This window comes from Neoarius graeffei, chromosome 15 (assembly GCF_027579695.1).
Source record: "Neoarius graeffei isolate fNeoGra1 chromosome 15, fNeoGra1.pri, whole genome shotgun sequence".
NCBI classification, from domain to species: domain Eukaryota; kingdom Metazoa; phylum Chordata; class Actinopteri; order Siluriformes; family Ariidae; genus Neoarius; species Neoarius graeffei.
Genome location: NC_083583.1, coordinates 72,691,205 through 72,708,254, shown reverse-complemented (window position 1 = coordinate 72,708,254; position 17,050 = coordinate 72,691,205). Strand labels below are relative to the sequence as shown.

Below are 17,050 nucleotides of genomic sequence, written 5' to 3'. Positions count from 1 at the left end.
CGAGGAGGGCAGTCTACCCCTACCTCGTAGTTCAGTTGTTGTTCATGTTTTCTTGAAAAAAAAAAATACAATAACTTTTTTGGGGACTTTGGACCATGGGGGGAGGGAATGTTGTAATGTGAATGTTCTATTGTTTTCATTCAGGCAGCTAGATTAGGCCACCGGGGGTCCTCAGGGTCAAGTATACATAGTTAGTTAGCATATATGCTGCCAGAGTGCAATGAGTGATGCAGCAAGTTCAATAAAGTGAAGCATGTGCATTTGAAGTCATGGCACTTTATTACACTAACCACTACACCACCGTGCCGCCCGAGATTTAACATATCACTCAATTTTAATCACAAAAAGAGAAAATCGCAACAATTTCTTGCAACTTTCACTTCCTCCCGCAATGTAATCGCAACAAAAACCTAAACACCGCAACTTTCATCGCAATTTTTTGGAAAAACCAACACAACAATCACAAAAAAGGCCCACGAAATCCTGGGGGGACTGATTAGTACTGTGAGGACACAAACCTAGCATTGTATCAGCTACTTTATGTGAAGAAGTTCCCTGGTCTATAGTATGATAGTACTACTTGCACTTGTATAGATGGCCAGTAATGCATTTCGACTTTTGAAAAAAAAAAAAGTCAGGATCTGGAGAAAACAACTTTTGAAAAAAATGACGCATGGCCTTTCTGGATTTCCGTATTCTTGAGTTACATTGCACACACTCCCCCCCACGTTTTTATTTTATTTATTTTTTAAACAATGCCTGAACTTTCACTCAACCTCGATAAGGGCGACACTTCACCTGCATGACGGTGCTGGAAACTGACCAATCAGGGTGTGAGAAGCGTTTCCCGGAAGTTGACAGGAAACTCGGCTCACTGCATGTTCTCTTTAGCTTTACTCACAGTTTTGGTGTTAAGTTTATAGAAACTACAACGTTTGAATGCAGTAGTAATGGATTGGAAAGAAGGCAGTGGGGTGAGTTAGTTCCAGTATCTTTGTTTAAAATGGTTTGGGTTTAGTATGGGAGCTAACTTGGCGAGCTAATAGAGCTAGCTGATTTCTAATTCAGTCTTGTAGCTCTTTAGCTGGCCTGCCAACTTCTACACTTACTTTGCGATATTAATATTAATTGATCGGACACTGCGTGGTTATGAGAAGTAAAATCAGGTTAACAGGGTTTGACCGTATTGACGGCAGATCGCCAAAGTAGCAAATTATTTAGCTGTGCTTTTAAATTTAAAATAAACAGTACGGTATAGACGGTACAAAATAAATAGCACTATAGTAAAAGTAAAAGAAGGATACAGTCAGGCTATTTTAAACTGGGACTAGGATTTCCTTTAAAAACAGAGAAACCCAGTTGGCTAAAAGAACAGCAGCACAATGGAAAATGTTGTAGCACGTTTGGAGACGTTTTACTGTAATATTCAACCATGAATTGCCAGCAAAAAATTTTTGGTTCATACACTACCGTTCAAAAGTTTGGGGTCACTTCCTTATTTTTGAAAGAAAAGCACTGTTCTTTTCAATGCAGATCACTTTAAACTAATCAGAAATCCACTCTATACATTGCTAATGTGGTAAATGACTATTCTAGCTGCAAATGTCTGGTTTTTGGTGCAATATCTACAGTGAGAGTAAAAAGTATTTGATCCCTTGCTGATTTTGTTGGTTTGCCCACTAATAAAGACATGATCATTCTATACTTTTAATGGTAAATGTATTCTAACATGGAGAGACAGAATATCAAAACGAAAATCCAGAAAATAACTTAAAGAATATATTTTAATTGATTTGTATTTCATTGAGGGAAATAAGTATTTGATCCCTCTAGCCCAGGGGTCACCAAACTACGGCCCGCGGGCCAGATCCGGCCCGCCACCCCCCTTTGACCGGCCCCCCAGCCCCTCTGCCCCCCATCACTTGAACCGGCCCTATGAGGCAATCCCCAAAAGTGGTCATGGCCTATTTTTTTAAATTGCTTTTTGGCAAATAATAACATGTCTGCATCTTGTATTTTGTTGATTTTATCAATTAAAATTGATATTTAGTTATAAAATGAACTATTCATATTTTCCGAATTTTCGTCATATGCTCGCGATCAAGCAGTGACAGGCAGCGCACGCGCAGAGAACTGTCAGTGTTCAGGACAGCAAAATGGCTAGCGGTAAGCGAAAAGCTGATAGAGAGTGCAGAGTTTTTAAAGAACAGTGGACCACCGATTATTTTTTCGTTCAGTGTAAGGACCGTGCAGTTTGTCTTGTATGTAAAGAAAGTGTGCCGGTTTTCAAAGAATATAATCTGCGTCATCACTATGAAACCCGCCACAAAGAGTATGCTAGTTTGCGAGGGCAAACAAGAGAAGGCAGGATTCGGAGGATGAAATGCGGACTGGCTGCACAACAGAATGTATTCCTTCCCCAAACCCAGATCAACCAGGCTGCTGTCCGAGCTAGCTATAAGGTAGCTCACCTACTAGCTACCCATGGAAAGCCGTTTACTGATGGGGACTTTGTTAAAGTATGCATGCTTGTTGTGGCCGAGGAGGTGTGTCCCGACAAGAAGGATGCGCTCAACGCGGTGAGTCTCTCCGCACCTACTGTGACCAGGCGAACCGAAGATTTGGGGGACACCGTGTATGACCAGCTGAATGAGAAAGCGTCAGAATTCGAGTTTTTTGCTTTGGCCGTGGATGAGAGCAATGACGTGCAGGACACAGCACAACTGCTGTGATATATTGATCTATTGCTCATATTATTATAATTTCACTGTTTTTTTTAAAATGTATTTATTTTATATGCCTATTTATTTGACCTTTATTAAGTGCTGCATACAATTATTATTTATATTATTAATAATATCAACAGGCTTACCTACAATTTATAATTTTCCACTCACCTTTGCCAGGGTCAATCACCTCAACTAGGCAGATGTTTCTTACCTTGACAGCTTTGATATTATTTTTATTAGAAAATAAATAAATGGAATATCTGTGGTATTTCAAATTAAAACAGTGTGAAGACTCGATTACTACTTTTGCAAACCACTAGTAAAGATAAACAAATATGTGCCAGGAATCAGGTGTTGATATAGTAGTATGGATATAATAGTGGGGATGGCAGTGCCAGGCTAGTAATCTCTACTACACAATGAGGCCTGCTGGTGGTCATATTTGTCTGGGTCATACAATTCTATGTGATATAGCTGACCCGACCCCGGCTCCCCATTACAGTCAGGAACGACAATGTGGCCCCCAGAGAAAAAAGTTTAGTGACCCCTGCTCTAGCCAAAAGCACTTAATACTTGGTGGCAAAGCCTTTGCAAGCACAGCGGACAGACGTTTGTTGTAGTTAACCACAGGGTTAGCACACATGTCAGAGGGAATTTTGGCCCACTCTTCTTTGCAGATCCTCTCTAAATCATTAAGGTTGGTGGGCTGTCGCTTGGCAACTCGGACCTTCAGCTCCCTCCATAGATTTTCGATTGGATTGAGGTCCAGAGACTGGCTGGGCCACTCCATGACCTTAATGTGGTTCTTCTTGAGCCACTCCTTTGTTGCCTTTGCCGTATGCTTCGGGTCGTTGTCATGTTGGAAGACCCAACCACGGCCCATTTTCAACTTCCTGGCAGAGGGGAGGAGGTTGTCCCTCAGGACTGCACGGTACATGGCTCCATCCATCTTCCCACTGATGCGGTGAAGTAGCCCTGTGCCCTTGGCAGAGAAACACCCCCAAAACATAATGCTTCCACCTCCATGCTTGACGGTGGGCACAGTGTTCCTGGGGTCATAGGCAGAATTTTTCTTCCTCCACACATGATGAGTAGAGTTTAGTCCAAATAGTTCAATTTTGGTCTCGTCTGACCACAGAACCTTCTCCCAATCACTTTATACATCTTTGAGGTGATCATTGGCATACTTTAGGTGGGCCTCCACATGTGCCTTCTTAAAGGGGAACAGAGGGCAATATATAGAGTAAATATAACAATAAAACACACATTCAAGACTTACAAAAGTTTTTTGTTCTAAGGTTGGAAAGTTATAGTGTTTTGAAAGTAGCTCGAGCAAACTATTTCCGCAGTTTGAACAGCCCGCCATGATATTAATTTTATCCAATCAGAATGCACGTTCATTTTCTCTGCGTAACACTCATGACGTATGTATGTGCCCAGTTGTGTTGGCTCATTGAGGTTGGGAACAGCACGTGTGAAATACCTGTTTCTGCCTCTTGCGACGATTTCGCAAGTCCACGGGTGGCGCCTATCTCATTGCAGCAAATAAATTCTGCTGGACTCGTGAGCAACTCCACGTTACATTTTCCGCACGAGCACCACGCCGTGTCACCTGCACGCAGACGCTCTGCCCCACGCTCGCCATGCCCATGGTCAGCATCAGTCTCATCCTCGCCGTCATTTGAGCTTTCTTCTCTTCTTTCGTCACTGGAGTCGAGAGTACCTCTCCTAGGTTCAAACTGGTACCCTTCTAAGCCATAGCCTGCTTGCAGTGTGTCTTGCGGGATCTCTTCGTACGATTCAACAGAGCTGTCGCTTTCACTTGATGCGCCCGACGCCATGATTACACGCGTCTCTCCTCTATTTCGGAGAGTTCCACTAGTGCAGTGGGTAGCGCTGATGTCACGGTCTTTTAAAATGGCGACTCTTGTGCGGTTTAGCGTATAAAGTATTATATTTACAATTACCAAGATATTTCGTTGTTTTCTAGTATATAAATTTGATAGAATACTTAATACATTACTTTGTCACATCAGCAACTGTATATATTATATTTGGTACCCTTTTAAGCAGGGGTACCTTTCGGGCACTGCAGGATTTTAATCCATTGCGGCGCAAAGTGTTGCCAATTGTTTTCCTGGTGACTGTGGTCCCAGCTGCCTTGAGGTCATTCACTAACTCCCGCTGTGTGGTTGCAGGCCGATTTCTCACAGTTCTCATGATCATTGCCACCCCACGAGGTGAAATCTTCTGTGGAGCACCAGACCGAGGTCTATTGATGGTCATGTTATACTTCTTAAATTTTCTCACAATTGCACCAATGGTTGTTACTTTAATACCCAGCATCTTGCTAATGTTTTTGTAGCCCATTCCAGATTTGTGCAGGTCAACAATCCTGTCTCTGAGGTCCTGAGAGAGTTCTTTGGTCTTACCCATGTTGGAGAGTTTGGAATCTGTTTGATTCTGTGAACAGGTGTCTTTCATACAGGTGATTAGTTCAATTCAGGTAACAAGTTGATCGGGAGTGTCTAACTGGTCTGTGAAAGCCAGAACTCCTAATGCATACTAGGGGATCAAATACTTATTTCCCTCAATGAAATACAAATCAATTAAAATATATTCTTTAAAGTTATTTTCTGGATTTTCTTTTTGATATTCTGTCTCTCCATGTTAGAATACATTTACCATTAAAAGTATAGAATGATCATGTCTTTATTAGTGGGCAAACCAACAAAATCAGCAAGGGATCAAATACTTTTTTACTCTTACTGTACATTTCCCATTTCCAGCAACTCTCACTCCAGTGTTCTAATGGTACAATGTGTTTGCTCATTGCCTCAGAAGGCTAATGGATGATTAGAAAACCCTTGTACAATCATGTTAGCACAGCTGAAAACAGTTGAGCTCTTTAGAGAAGCTATAAAACTGACCTTCCTTTGAGCAGATTGAGTTTCTGGAGCATCACATTTGTGGGGTCGATTAAATGCTCAAAATGGCCAGAAAAATGTCTCGACTATATTTTCTATTCATTTTACAACTTATGGTGGTAAATAAAAGTGTGACTTTTCATGGAAAACACAAAATTGTCTGGGTGACCCCAAACTTTTGAACGGTAGTGTACGTCTGAAGATTTAGAAACAAACTGCTAATGATTATACTGGGGGGAACAAGAATTGAAGCTTTTTTTTTTTTTTTCAAACATAAATGGCCTTTAAAAATGGTTCATTATGTACATGAGAATTTAGAAAATAGTCAGTGTAATGGGGGAAAACCTTTTGTTAAAGTTTATTTTTTGGCATTTGGCCGATTATTTCAGCAGAGCTTAGATTTTCATGCAGCAAAATAAGTGAGCAGAATTTAGCTTGCTCTTTTGAATGTGTGTCTCCCTCTGTGTTTGTTTGTGGGTGTATGTACACACACACGTGCGTGCGCACATAGTACCAGTCAAAAGTTTGGACACCAAGAGATTCTTGACGTAATATGGTTGGTTAATTGGGCTATTTACTGTATTTTTATTATTAATTGTTTACTTTGTGATTGTATCGAACACAAGAAATCGCACTAATTAACTGTTGATGAGGCACGGTGATAAATTGAAAAGCATTCCACGTGACGACCTCATGAAGCTCGTCTCATCATCTCTAGCCGCTTTATCCTGTTCTACAGGGTCGCAGGCGGGCTGGAGCCTATCCCAGCTGACTACGGGTGAAAGGCGGGGTTCACCCTGGACAAGTCGCCAGGTCATCACAGGGCTGACACATAGACAACCATTCACACTCACATTCACACCTACGCTCAATTTAGAGTCACCAGTTAAGGCCAATTTATGCTGACAACGCAGTCCTCGCAGATGGCGTCTGTGTAGCCCCCCCTCCCCTTCGCAGACGCTCTGTGCGCACCTCCCAAAAATTGTGACCACCGCAGAAGCCTCGCAGACAAGAGGGCTCTGATTGGTCCACTCTACATCCGCTGTACACGCACTTCCGCTTCCCTACTTTCCCGGTTTGGTTTGTTTTCACGACCGGCATTTTTAAAAACACGAGCAAAGATGGAGCAGCACAAAGAGCGGTTGATCGAGGAAGTGAGGAAGTACGTACATCTATACGACTCCAGTTCTAGTCATTATAAGTAACCGGAGGATAAACACTCCACTAACCACACCCACCAACTACTCCTAGCGATTTCACGACTTTGCGCCCCCTTGCGTTGTAGCGGTGAATAACATCGTGCACGCCTATTACTCCCCGCTCAATGATAAATTACAACTGTCTGCGAAAAGCTATCTGCGAAAGCCTTGTCGCAAGAGCATGCAGAGGCCTTTAACCTAACCTGCATGTCTTTGGACTGTGGGGGAAACCGGAGCACCCGGAGGAAACCCACGCGGACACGGGGAGAACATGCAAACTCCACACAGAAAGGCCCTCGCCAGCCACGGGGCTCGAACCCGGACCTTCTTGCTGTGAGGCGACAGCGCTAACCACTACACCACCGTGCCGCCTTTGAAGAACATATGGAGCATATTTTGTTTAACAATTTTTTTGTTTACCACATATGTTATTTCATAGTTTTGATGTCTTCAATAGTGTTCTACAATGTAGAAAGTCAAAATGCAGAAAAACCTATGAATGAGTAGGGGTGTCCAAACTTTTGACTTTGTGTCTGTCTCTCTCTACATACATACATACATACATACATACAGTGGAGTGCTGTTATAACACGGTAGTTGGGATCCAAAGAATCCAACCATGCTATAATGATCTGGAAAATCTTGCAAGGCTCAAGTAGAAAACATCCTATGAGTGGGGTGGGGTGCTTTTATAGATGAACCAGTCCGCTGAAGGTATCCGACAAAGAAATTGCAAGAACTATGATCATTTTTATCATGCTGACAACTTTTTTTTTTTTTAATAACACAACGCATTTTACTCCTTGGTTTTCCTGAAAAAGTCTGCAACTTTCATTTGTTGAAATCTCATGCAAGCCTGTAGTCGGACGAAATGAAGCATGCTGTGTAGATGTGTGACGTTCGTTGCAGTAGATTTGTTGCATTCAAATCATCTTGACGCATTTTCAGGTAACTCTCTTCTTCCGAGACTGAGACTGCTGAGATCTCAAAGGCAGTGGCGTAAATTTAAATTTTGGGAGCCATGAGCTAACCGTGTTACAACAGTCTGCGTGTAATAGCAAGCCGTATTATGTGTGTGTAAAAAATCTCACACGTATACATAAAGTTATTTCATGAAATTGAGTGGTAGCTGACATGGCACAGAGTGCTGAGGAGGATATATTTATAATTTGTATATTTTTATTTACTTGTATATTTTGTGTGTAATATACAACCCTGATTCCAAAAAAGTTGGGACAAAGTACAAATTGTAAATAAAAATGGAATGCAATAATTTACAAATCTCAAACTGGGCAATTCCATGTAAATGTCAACCTCACCATGCAAAAATAAAGCAACATGTAATACATCAAAACCACTCCCAGAGATCTCACCTAGGCCTGTATTTTACAGATGTGAATAAGTTGAACCAATTTGTCACAAGAATTGTTCCCTTCGCCTTAATATGTCAGTCTTTCTTTCTTATAATGTAAACCCCAAGCTAAAATCAACTTTGATCATGTACAATTCTATATTATTGCCACAAGCCACAGAAATGTATGCTAAAATCCACAAAACAGCAAAACAATAGCCATCCTAAATATTATTTAAGAACTTTGATAGTTTTAGCTGATATTTAGAGAGTTTTTCAAAGGGTTATGGTGGTTAAATTGCTGATTTTCTAAACATATGCCATGTCTATTTCAGACGTGTCACATCCATAACGGAATTTCGTCACATCCATAACGCTGACTTTTCCTTCCGAAACTCTGCATGAAATACAAAATATTTTAAACAAAGATTTTTTTTAATATTCACCTTGGACCCCTCTATCAAATGGATATCTCCATTTCGACATAAGGTTTACAATTTCAGAGTTTGATAAAAATGTACAGTCACCCAAGAAAAGTGATACTTTTTCTGTCACATCCATAACGCATCTTTTATTGGCATTTTCCGGCATGCCCTAGACGTACTATGGGAATTGTTCTTGTTCTATCACTTCTCCAGTATGGTACAGCCTTAAAATATGCAACACCTGTTTAAATACTGGGAGACAATAAAACATGCACTGGGTCATTTGTTGCCATTTTGAGTTGAAGTGTCACGTCCATAACACTGGAATTGCTCAACTGATATTGTATTCACAATAGAACATAGACAACATATCAAATGTCGAAAGTGAGACATTTTTAAATTTCATGCCAAATATTGGCTCATTTGAAATTTCATGACAGCAACACATCTCAAAATAGTTGGGACAGGGGCAATAAGAGTCTGGAAAAGTTAAAGGAACAGCTGGAGGACCAAATTGCAACTCATTAGGTCAATTGGCAATAGGTCATTAACATGACTGGGTATAAAAAGAGCATCTTGGAGTGGCAGCGGCTCTCAGAAGTAAAGATGGGAAGAGGATCACCAATCCCCCTAATTCTGCGCCGACAAATAGTGGAGCAATATCAGAAAGGAGTTCGACAGTGTAAAATTGCAAAGAGTTTGAACATATCATCATCTACAGTGCATAATATCATCAAAAGATTCAGAGAATCTGAAAGAATCTCTGTGCGTAAGGGTCAAGGCCGGAAAACCATACTGGGTGCTCGTGATCTTCGGGCCCTTAGACGGCACTGCATCACATACAGGCATGCTTCTGTACTGGAAATCACAAAATGGGCTCAGGAATATTTCCAGAGAACATTATCTGTGAACACAATTCACCGTGCCATCCGCCGTTGCCAGCTAAAACTCTATAGTTCAAAGAAGAAGCCGTATCTAAACATGATCCAGAAACGCAGACGTCTTCTCTGGGCCAAGGCTCATTTAAAATGGACTGTGGCAAAGTGGAAAACTGTTCTGTGGTCAGATGAATCAAAATTTGAAGTTCTTTATGGAAATCAGGGACGCCGTGTCATTCGGACTAAAGAGGAGAAGGACGACCCAAGTTGTTATCAGCGCTCAGTTCAGAAGCCTGCATCTCTGATGGTATGGGGTTGCATTAGTGCGTGTGGCATGGGCAGCTTACACATCTGGAAAGACACCATCAATGCTGAAAGGTATATCCAGGTTCTAGAGCAACATATGCTCCCATCCAGACGACGTCTCTTTCAGGGAAGACCTTGCATTTTCCAACATGACAATGCCAAACCACATACTGCATCAATTACAGCATCATGGCTGCGTAGAAGAAGGGTCCGGGTACTGAACTGGCCAGCCTGCAGTCCAGATCTTTCACCCATAGAAAAAATTTGGCGCATCATAAAACGGAAGATACGACAAAAAAGACCTAAGACAGTTGAGCAACTAGAATCCTACATTAGACAAGAATGGGTTAACATTCCTATCCCTAAACTTGAGCAACTTGTCTCCTCAGTCCCCAGACGTTTACAGACTGTTGTAAAGAGAAAAGGGGATGTCTCACAGTGGGAAACATGGCCTTGTCCCAACTTTTTTGAGATGATGTTGTCATGAAATTTAAAATCACCTAATTTTTCTTTTTAAATGATACATTTTCTCAGTTTAAACATTTGATATGCCATCTATGTTCTATTCTGAATAAAATATGGAATTTTGAAACTTCCACATCAGTGCATTCCATTTTTATTTACAATTTGTACTTTGTCCCAACTTTTTTGGAATCTGGGTTGTAAAAATGAGATATTACATGGTGGTGTGAAGATATGAAGTTTATCTTTGAGTGGTGAAGATATTCATGAGTGAAATATTTTTTCAACATGAGAAGACCACCATGTAATGTTATTTATATTATGGGGACACATCCACAAAAAAAGAAAAAAACCCAACTTAATCAAAAGAATTTTAATTTTGACCCGGTTCACCATTTTGACAACGTGCATCTGGCCAGCAGGAAAACATTGGGAGTGACGTCATCAGAGTGAAATATCAGGAATTATTATACATACACTTTTTTTCCATGGAATAAAAACATGTGTTCTGTTCCCTTGTAGTGGGTTTATTGATAGCGTGCAATATTATCATATCGCTTATCCTCCACTCTCCCCAATGGAGAATGAGCATGCAATATTGTTACAATGTTGCACGTTGTCAAGACAACACAACGTCACACATCAGGGCTCATGCGAATATCCAATGACAACTTTTCTTTTTAGGATTAAGAACTAAGTAAATAAACTGAAAACCGAAGGCCCGCTGAACACCCAAAAGGCTACCAAAACTTCATTATGTATTCTTCACATAAAGAGAAAAACGTACCAACGGACATCGAAAAAATGGAAAAGAGGCACGTCGTAGATGTAAAACTAACGTGCTAGTGAGTGAGTGTGACAATTTGCAAGCAAACATGGCCCACGAGGTTTGCTTCGTTAACAGCGGAAGATTTTTGGAGAATTTTGGCTGCCAGGTCGCTCCGTTGTGTGTAGTTGATTAAGAGTAACTAAGTAATTTACACAGGGAAAATAATATTTGGTTTAACTGCACTAGCATTGGCCTTTGCTAACACTACACCGGCTGGAAGGTAACTGGACTGCCGCGCTAACAGCACCAAGTCCCAGGGAAGCTAGCGTTGGCCTTTGAGAGTGCTGATATGAAGTGTGTGTGTATGTATTATTATTATTATTATTATTATTATTATTATTATTATTATTATTAATAATAAATAATAATAATAATAATAATAATATTGGCTGGCTTTTGTTCATAGTCTCTCAGATGTTTCATTCAGCTACTTGCCTTCAACTCGTTCAATATCATGCTAGCTGAATGGAATATATTTGATAGACCACTCATAGCCAGCCAATATTATTTAAATATGTCACTTAGATCCATGATGTATTTCGTATGAAAAATACGAGTTTTTTTAACATGGAGATAAACTTCATATCTTCAAGCCAGCATGTGATTTTTCTTATTTTAACCCCTTTGGACACGAAGAGAAATGCTATGGAACTTCATGCTATGGAATTTCATGTGTACAATTGTACACGTTCTGTCTGAAGGGGATATAGACACAGTCACAAAGAAAGTACCCAAATTGGTGCGGCAGTATGAGAGGACTTCCAGAAAACTGGCAGACATCTTAGCCAGAGAGGATCGTTCATTTTTGTCAACCTGGAACGACCACCATTGAACAGAGGTGGGTGTCTATGACATGACATCTTTTATCAGCCGCCTACAATGCAGCCATCAGCATTCTGATTCGGATTCTATGATGATCCATGAGAGGATAAATACTGGATCCTCCCTATTCGTCAGACAGACCTGAGGAAGCCTTTCGGATGAGAGGCGAAACGTTTTCAAGAATCTTCAAGCAAGTCCAGTTGCTCTCTTCAACCAACCACAGATTACTATGTGCCTGGATGACTGAGATTCTTCACAGATATGTTTCTACGCACTTTGGGATGAGATCCCTTTGACTGGTGCGGGAGTATGAGAGGACTTCCAGAAAACTGGCAGACATCTTAGCTAGAGAGGATCGTTTATTTTTGTCAACCTGGAACGACCACCATTGAACAGAGGTGGGTGTCTATTACCCCTTTTCCACCAAATCAGTTCCAGGGCTGGTTCGGAACCAGTGCTGGTGCTGGTTCACAACTCGTTCAACTTGCGAGCCAGCTGAGAACCAGCTTGCTTTTCCATCGCTCATGGTGCTAAGAGAAGACACGTTATTACATCGCTGTATACGTCAGTTACGTCGTTGTATACGTCATTGCGTCGCTGTATACGTCAGTTACGTCGCTACGTTTGCATAAACCTTGGCGCGAATATCGAAGCAAAAACAACGCGGAAGAAGCAGCAGCAACAATAATAATAATAATAATAATAATAATGGATGACTTCGCGTTTGTACAGCTGCTGCTTCTCGTCGCTTAAAAATGGCGATCTTTCGCGGTCTTATTGTTGTCGGTCTTAACAACTCCGCCCCCCCTGCTGACGTAAGCGGTTCTTTCCTCTGGCCCAGCAGAGAGTTGGTGCTAGCCTGGAACTGGTTTTTCTGGCCCCAGAGCCAGTTCTTTGTCAGTGGAAGCAGAAAACCCGGTTCCAAACTAAGCACTGGCCCCGAACCAGCCCTGGAACTGCTTTGGTGGAAAAGGGGCATATGACATGACATCTTTTATCAGCCGTCTACAATGCAGCCATCAGCATTCTGATTCGGATTGTGTGATGATCCATGAGAGGATAAATACTGGATACTCCCTATTCGTCAGACAGAACTGAGGAAGCCTGTCGGATGAGAGGCGAAACGTTTTCAAGAATCTTCAAGCAAGTCCAGTTGCTCTCTTCAACCAACCACAGATTACAAATTTATCAGAACAATTCATCGATATCCTCACGAGTGAGGATATTTATAAATGTCTTGGATGTAGTTCATATGAAAAATACGAGTGGCGTCTTTTCTAGTAAAACACTTGCATTTATGTTTTTATATATAATGCGCACATACATACACCATTCAGCCATAAAATGAACAACACTGACAGGTAAAGTGAATAACATTTGATTATCTCTTTATGATGGCACTTGTCAAGGGGTGGGGTTTATTAGGCAGCAAGAGAACAGTCAGTTCTTGAAGTTGATGTGTTGGAAGCAGGAAAAATGGGCAAATGTAAGGCTCGGAGTGATTTTGACAAGGGCCAAATTGTAATGGCTAGATGACTGGGTCTGAGCATCTCCAAAATGGCACATCTTGTGGGGTGTTCCCGATATGCAGTGGTTCGTACCTACCGAAAGTGGTTCAAGGAAGGACAACCAGCGACATGATTGTCGAAGGCTTGTTGATTCGCATGGAGCACGAAGGCTAGCCCATATGCTCCAGTCTCGCAGAAGAGCTACTGTAGCACAAACTGCTGAAAAAGTTAAAGCTGACACCTGTAACTAACAGGCATAGTTTAGCTCAAGAAATTAAATTCAGTTGTATTTATAACAATGAACATGGTTACATAGTAGCTTTACATAAACCTGATTGATTATGGGTCTAGATTTAGATCCCTAATGGGCAAGCAAGAGGCATTGGTGGCAAGGATGAATTCCCTGTGATGACAGGAAGAAGAAACCTGGATAGGAACCAGACTCAGAAGGGAAACCATCTTCATTTGGGTGACGCCAGATAGTGTGGTTTTTACTTTTCCCCAACTGTATACTGTAGTCGGTCAGTGCCGAATGTGTTGAAAGAATCTTCAGTATGAGCATCAGAGTATAGACTGCAAAAAACGGCTTTTCAAAAATAAGAAATAAAAGATTAAAACAAAGCATATTTGCTTGAATCAGGTGAAAAAAATCTGCCAATGGAACGAGTCAAATTTGACTTGGTAAGATTTCTTAAAGTAAGATGAAAAATCTAACCTGTTTTTAGATTAAATAATTCCAAAATAAGATTGGGGAACTTATTATGCGAGATCTGATTAACTCAAAATAATCAAAATAGCTCTTAACAAGATTGTACTTCTTACATTTAGCCATTCAAGTCATTTTTATTTATTTCATTTTAAGGGTATTTCACTTAAATTCATGACAAAGTCTTAGCAGTAAAAACTGAATTTAAGATAAATATACTAATATTAGGATTGTTAAATTCTACAACTAAGCATTGCTAGCTTAAAAGATTCTCCTTTTGTGACCTGTAATTAGTAAAATACTCTAGATATGGGACCAGAGACTATCTTGAATCAAGTTGACGACACGTGTAGCATTGCAACAAGTTTATTTTTTTTCCTATTTCAACATTAAAACATCTCTTAAGATTCCACTTCCCCAGGACCTCAGGCACCTAAATAAAAAAAGTCTACGCATTTTGACTTACAGTGCTTACACAACACCAAAGCAACAGTGCATTTTGGGGGCACTGACTATTCATGTGTACGAGGGGTTTACAAGATCAGGCACAAAAAAACAAACAAAAAAATCCCACTGAACTTAACTCGCAGCATTCCAAAAAGACCTCACTAAAACGCCCTCCACTCACTCATAGCCTTTTTGAAGGCGCTTGTCTGGTCTAGAGTCTGTACAGCATCGAGAAGGAGCTCACTCTGAATGACTGACTAAGGTGGTGTTTACATTAGACCGTATCCGTCTCGTTTTCGTCGCGAGTGCACTGTCCGTGCACATTAAAACGCTGGGAAACGACTCCACAGGCGGAACAACTTGAATCCGCCAGGGCCCACATATTCAACCCAGTTCGTATCTGATCCGGTGCTGTGTAAACATTGAGGAACGAGGAAGCGCAGTGCTGAGCTCTAGCTGACGTCGTCATTGGACAACGTCACTGTGACATCCACCTTCCTGATTCGCTGGCGTTGGGATCACACGCACACAGCGGCTCAGTCCCGAATCACTGCTCATGCGCTTCACTCGCGCGCTCTGTGAGCTGCGCAGGGCCGGAGTGCGCACCCTCCAGAGGGCACTCGCTGTTCAGGGCGGAGTGATTTGGAGCGCAGGAGGAAGCGCTGAGCCGCACTGAGGTTTATTTACACATTTCAACTTATTTACCTCCTTCAGGCGCTTAAACTCAGTGAGAACATGAACATCACAAGTGTGTGTTTATCTGCTGGAGAAGGTGTTCGCTTGTCATCCTTCCACTTGCAAGTGGTGAGTGACTTGCGCATCCCCGATATGCACTGGGATCATGTGACATGCCGTCTAATTAGTCATGTGATTAGTGTATCCGTGTATTGGCGTTGCTGTGTGCACGCGAATCGTTTTAAAAACGTTAATCTGATGATCCGCTGATACGGTCTAATGTAAACCCCACCTGAGAAAACAGTCGCAGTAAACTTAGGATCTGTAAGGTGGAGTTGAATTGTAATGAAAGATTCAAAGATTTCAGTAAAGTTCATTTATTCCCAAAACAAGCATGCTTTGTTTTTTTTCTTGAAACAAGATGAACCGCATTTGACAAATGTCCAAAATGTACTTACTTGTTTTATTTTCAAAGGTGCTCCAAATAAGACTTTTTCAAGACATTTTGTCTAAACAAGGTTTTCAAGATGGACTGTCTAAAAACTAGCCTTTCTAGCTAAATGAGGTTTTGCTTGTTGGGCAATTATGTCTTATAATAAGGGTGGCTAGATGTTTTGACTTGAAAATAGAAAAATAAACGTCCTAAGATTTTTATTTTTTGCAGTGTAGTGTCTGTGTGGCACCATCCATAGCGCTCTCATTCTCAGTGTGAACTTCGTTAGCCAGCATTGTGATTCTGAGGTGAAGGAGGCTCCAGAGAGAAATATGGCATCAGATTGGATCAGGCCATAAATATCACTTAAACAGCTGATACCAGAAAAAGTATATATATCTCATCTCATTATCTCTAGCCGCTTTATCCTGTTCTACAGGGTCGCAGGCGAGCTGGAACCTATCCCAGCTGACTACGGGCGAAAGGCGGGGTACACCCTGGACAAGTCGCCAGGTCATCACAGGGCTGACACATAGACACAGACAACCATTCACACTCACATTCACACCTACGCTCAATTTAGAGTCACCAGTTAACCTAACCTGCATGTCTTTGGACTGTGGGGGAAACCAGAGCACCCGGAGGAAACCCACGCGGACAAAAAAGCAATTGAATTCGAAGGTGTGTCCCATCTTTTTTCTGGTACTGCATATTTTTCTCATCTCATTATCTCTAGCCGCTTTATCCTGTTCTACAGGGTCGCAGGCAAGCTGGAGCCTATCCCAGCTGACTACGGGCGAAAGGCGGGGTACACCCTGGACAAGTCGCCAGGTCATCACAGGGCTGACACATAGACACAGACAACCATTCACACTCGCATTCACACCTACGGTCAATTTAGAGTCACCGGTTAACCTAACCTGCATGTCTTTGGGGGAAACTGGAGCACCCGGAGGAAACCCACGCGGACACGGGGAGAACATGCAAACTCCACACAGAAAGGCCCTCGCCGGCCCCGGGGCTCGAACCCAGGACCTTCTTGCTGTGAGGCGACAGCGCTAACCACTACACCACCGTGCCGCCCCAAAAGTATATATTTAAAATTAAAAATCAGATATCCAAAATAATTTGGACCAACTCTCTTCTAATATAAAGTTCTTCAAGCTGAGGAAGTCCTGAAGGCCATGCCTCCTGAGTCTCATAATCGTATTTGTATTGAAGAAAGTGATTTGGCCTTAAAATGGCTGCTACTAATGTGTGTGGCCCCCCCCCGCTTCATTCCTGTTTTTTTTTTTGAGTATTTTATCAGAATGTTTAATCTGACCACACTTAATTTGTATTAAATGTGTAACA

At 41.5% G+C, this 17,050-nt stretch overlaps 1 protein-coding gene across 1 annotated transcript in view; it reads left to right on the top strand.

The window, feature by feature from the left end:
- The first annotated feature begins 832 nt into the window (after positions 1–832).
- zdhhc13 (zinc finger DHHC-type palmitoyltransferase 13) overlaps positions 833–17,050 on the top strand; it is a 108,589-nt gene continuing 92,371 nt past the window's right edge. The window contains exon 1 of the mRNA XM_060941833.1: positions 833–974. Within this exon, the coding sequence (XP_060797816.1) occupies positions 951–974 (24 nt within the window). The 5' untranslated portion in view covers positions 833–950. The remainder of the gene's footprint in view (positions 975–17,050) is intronic.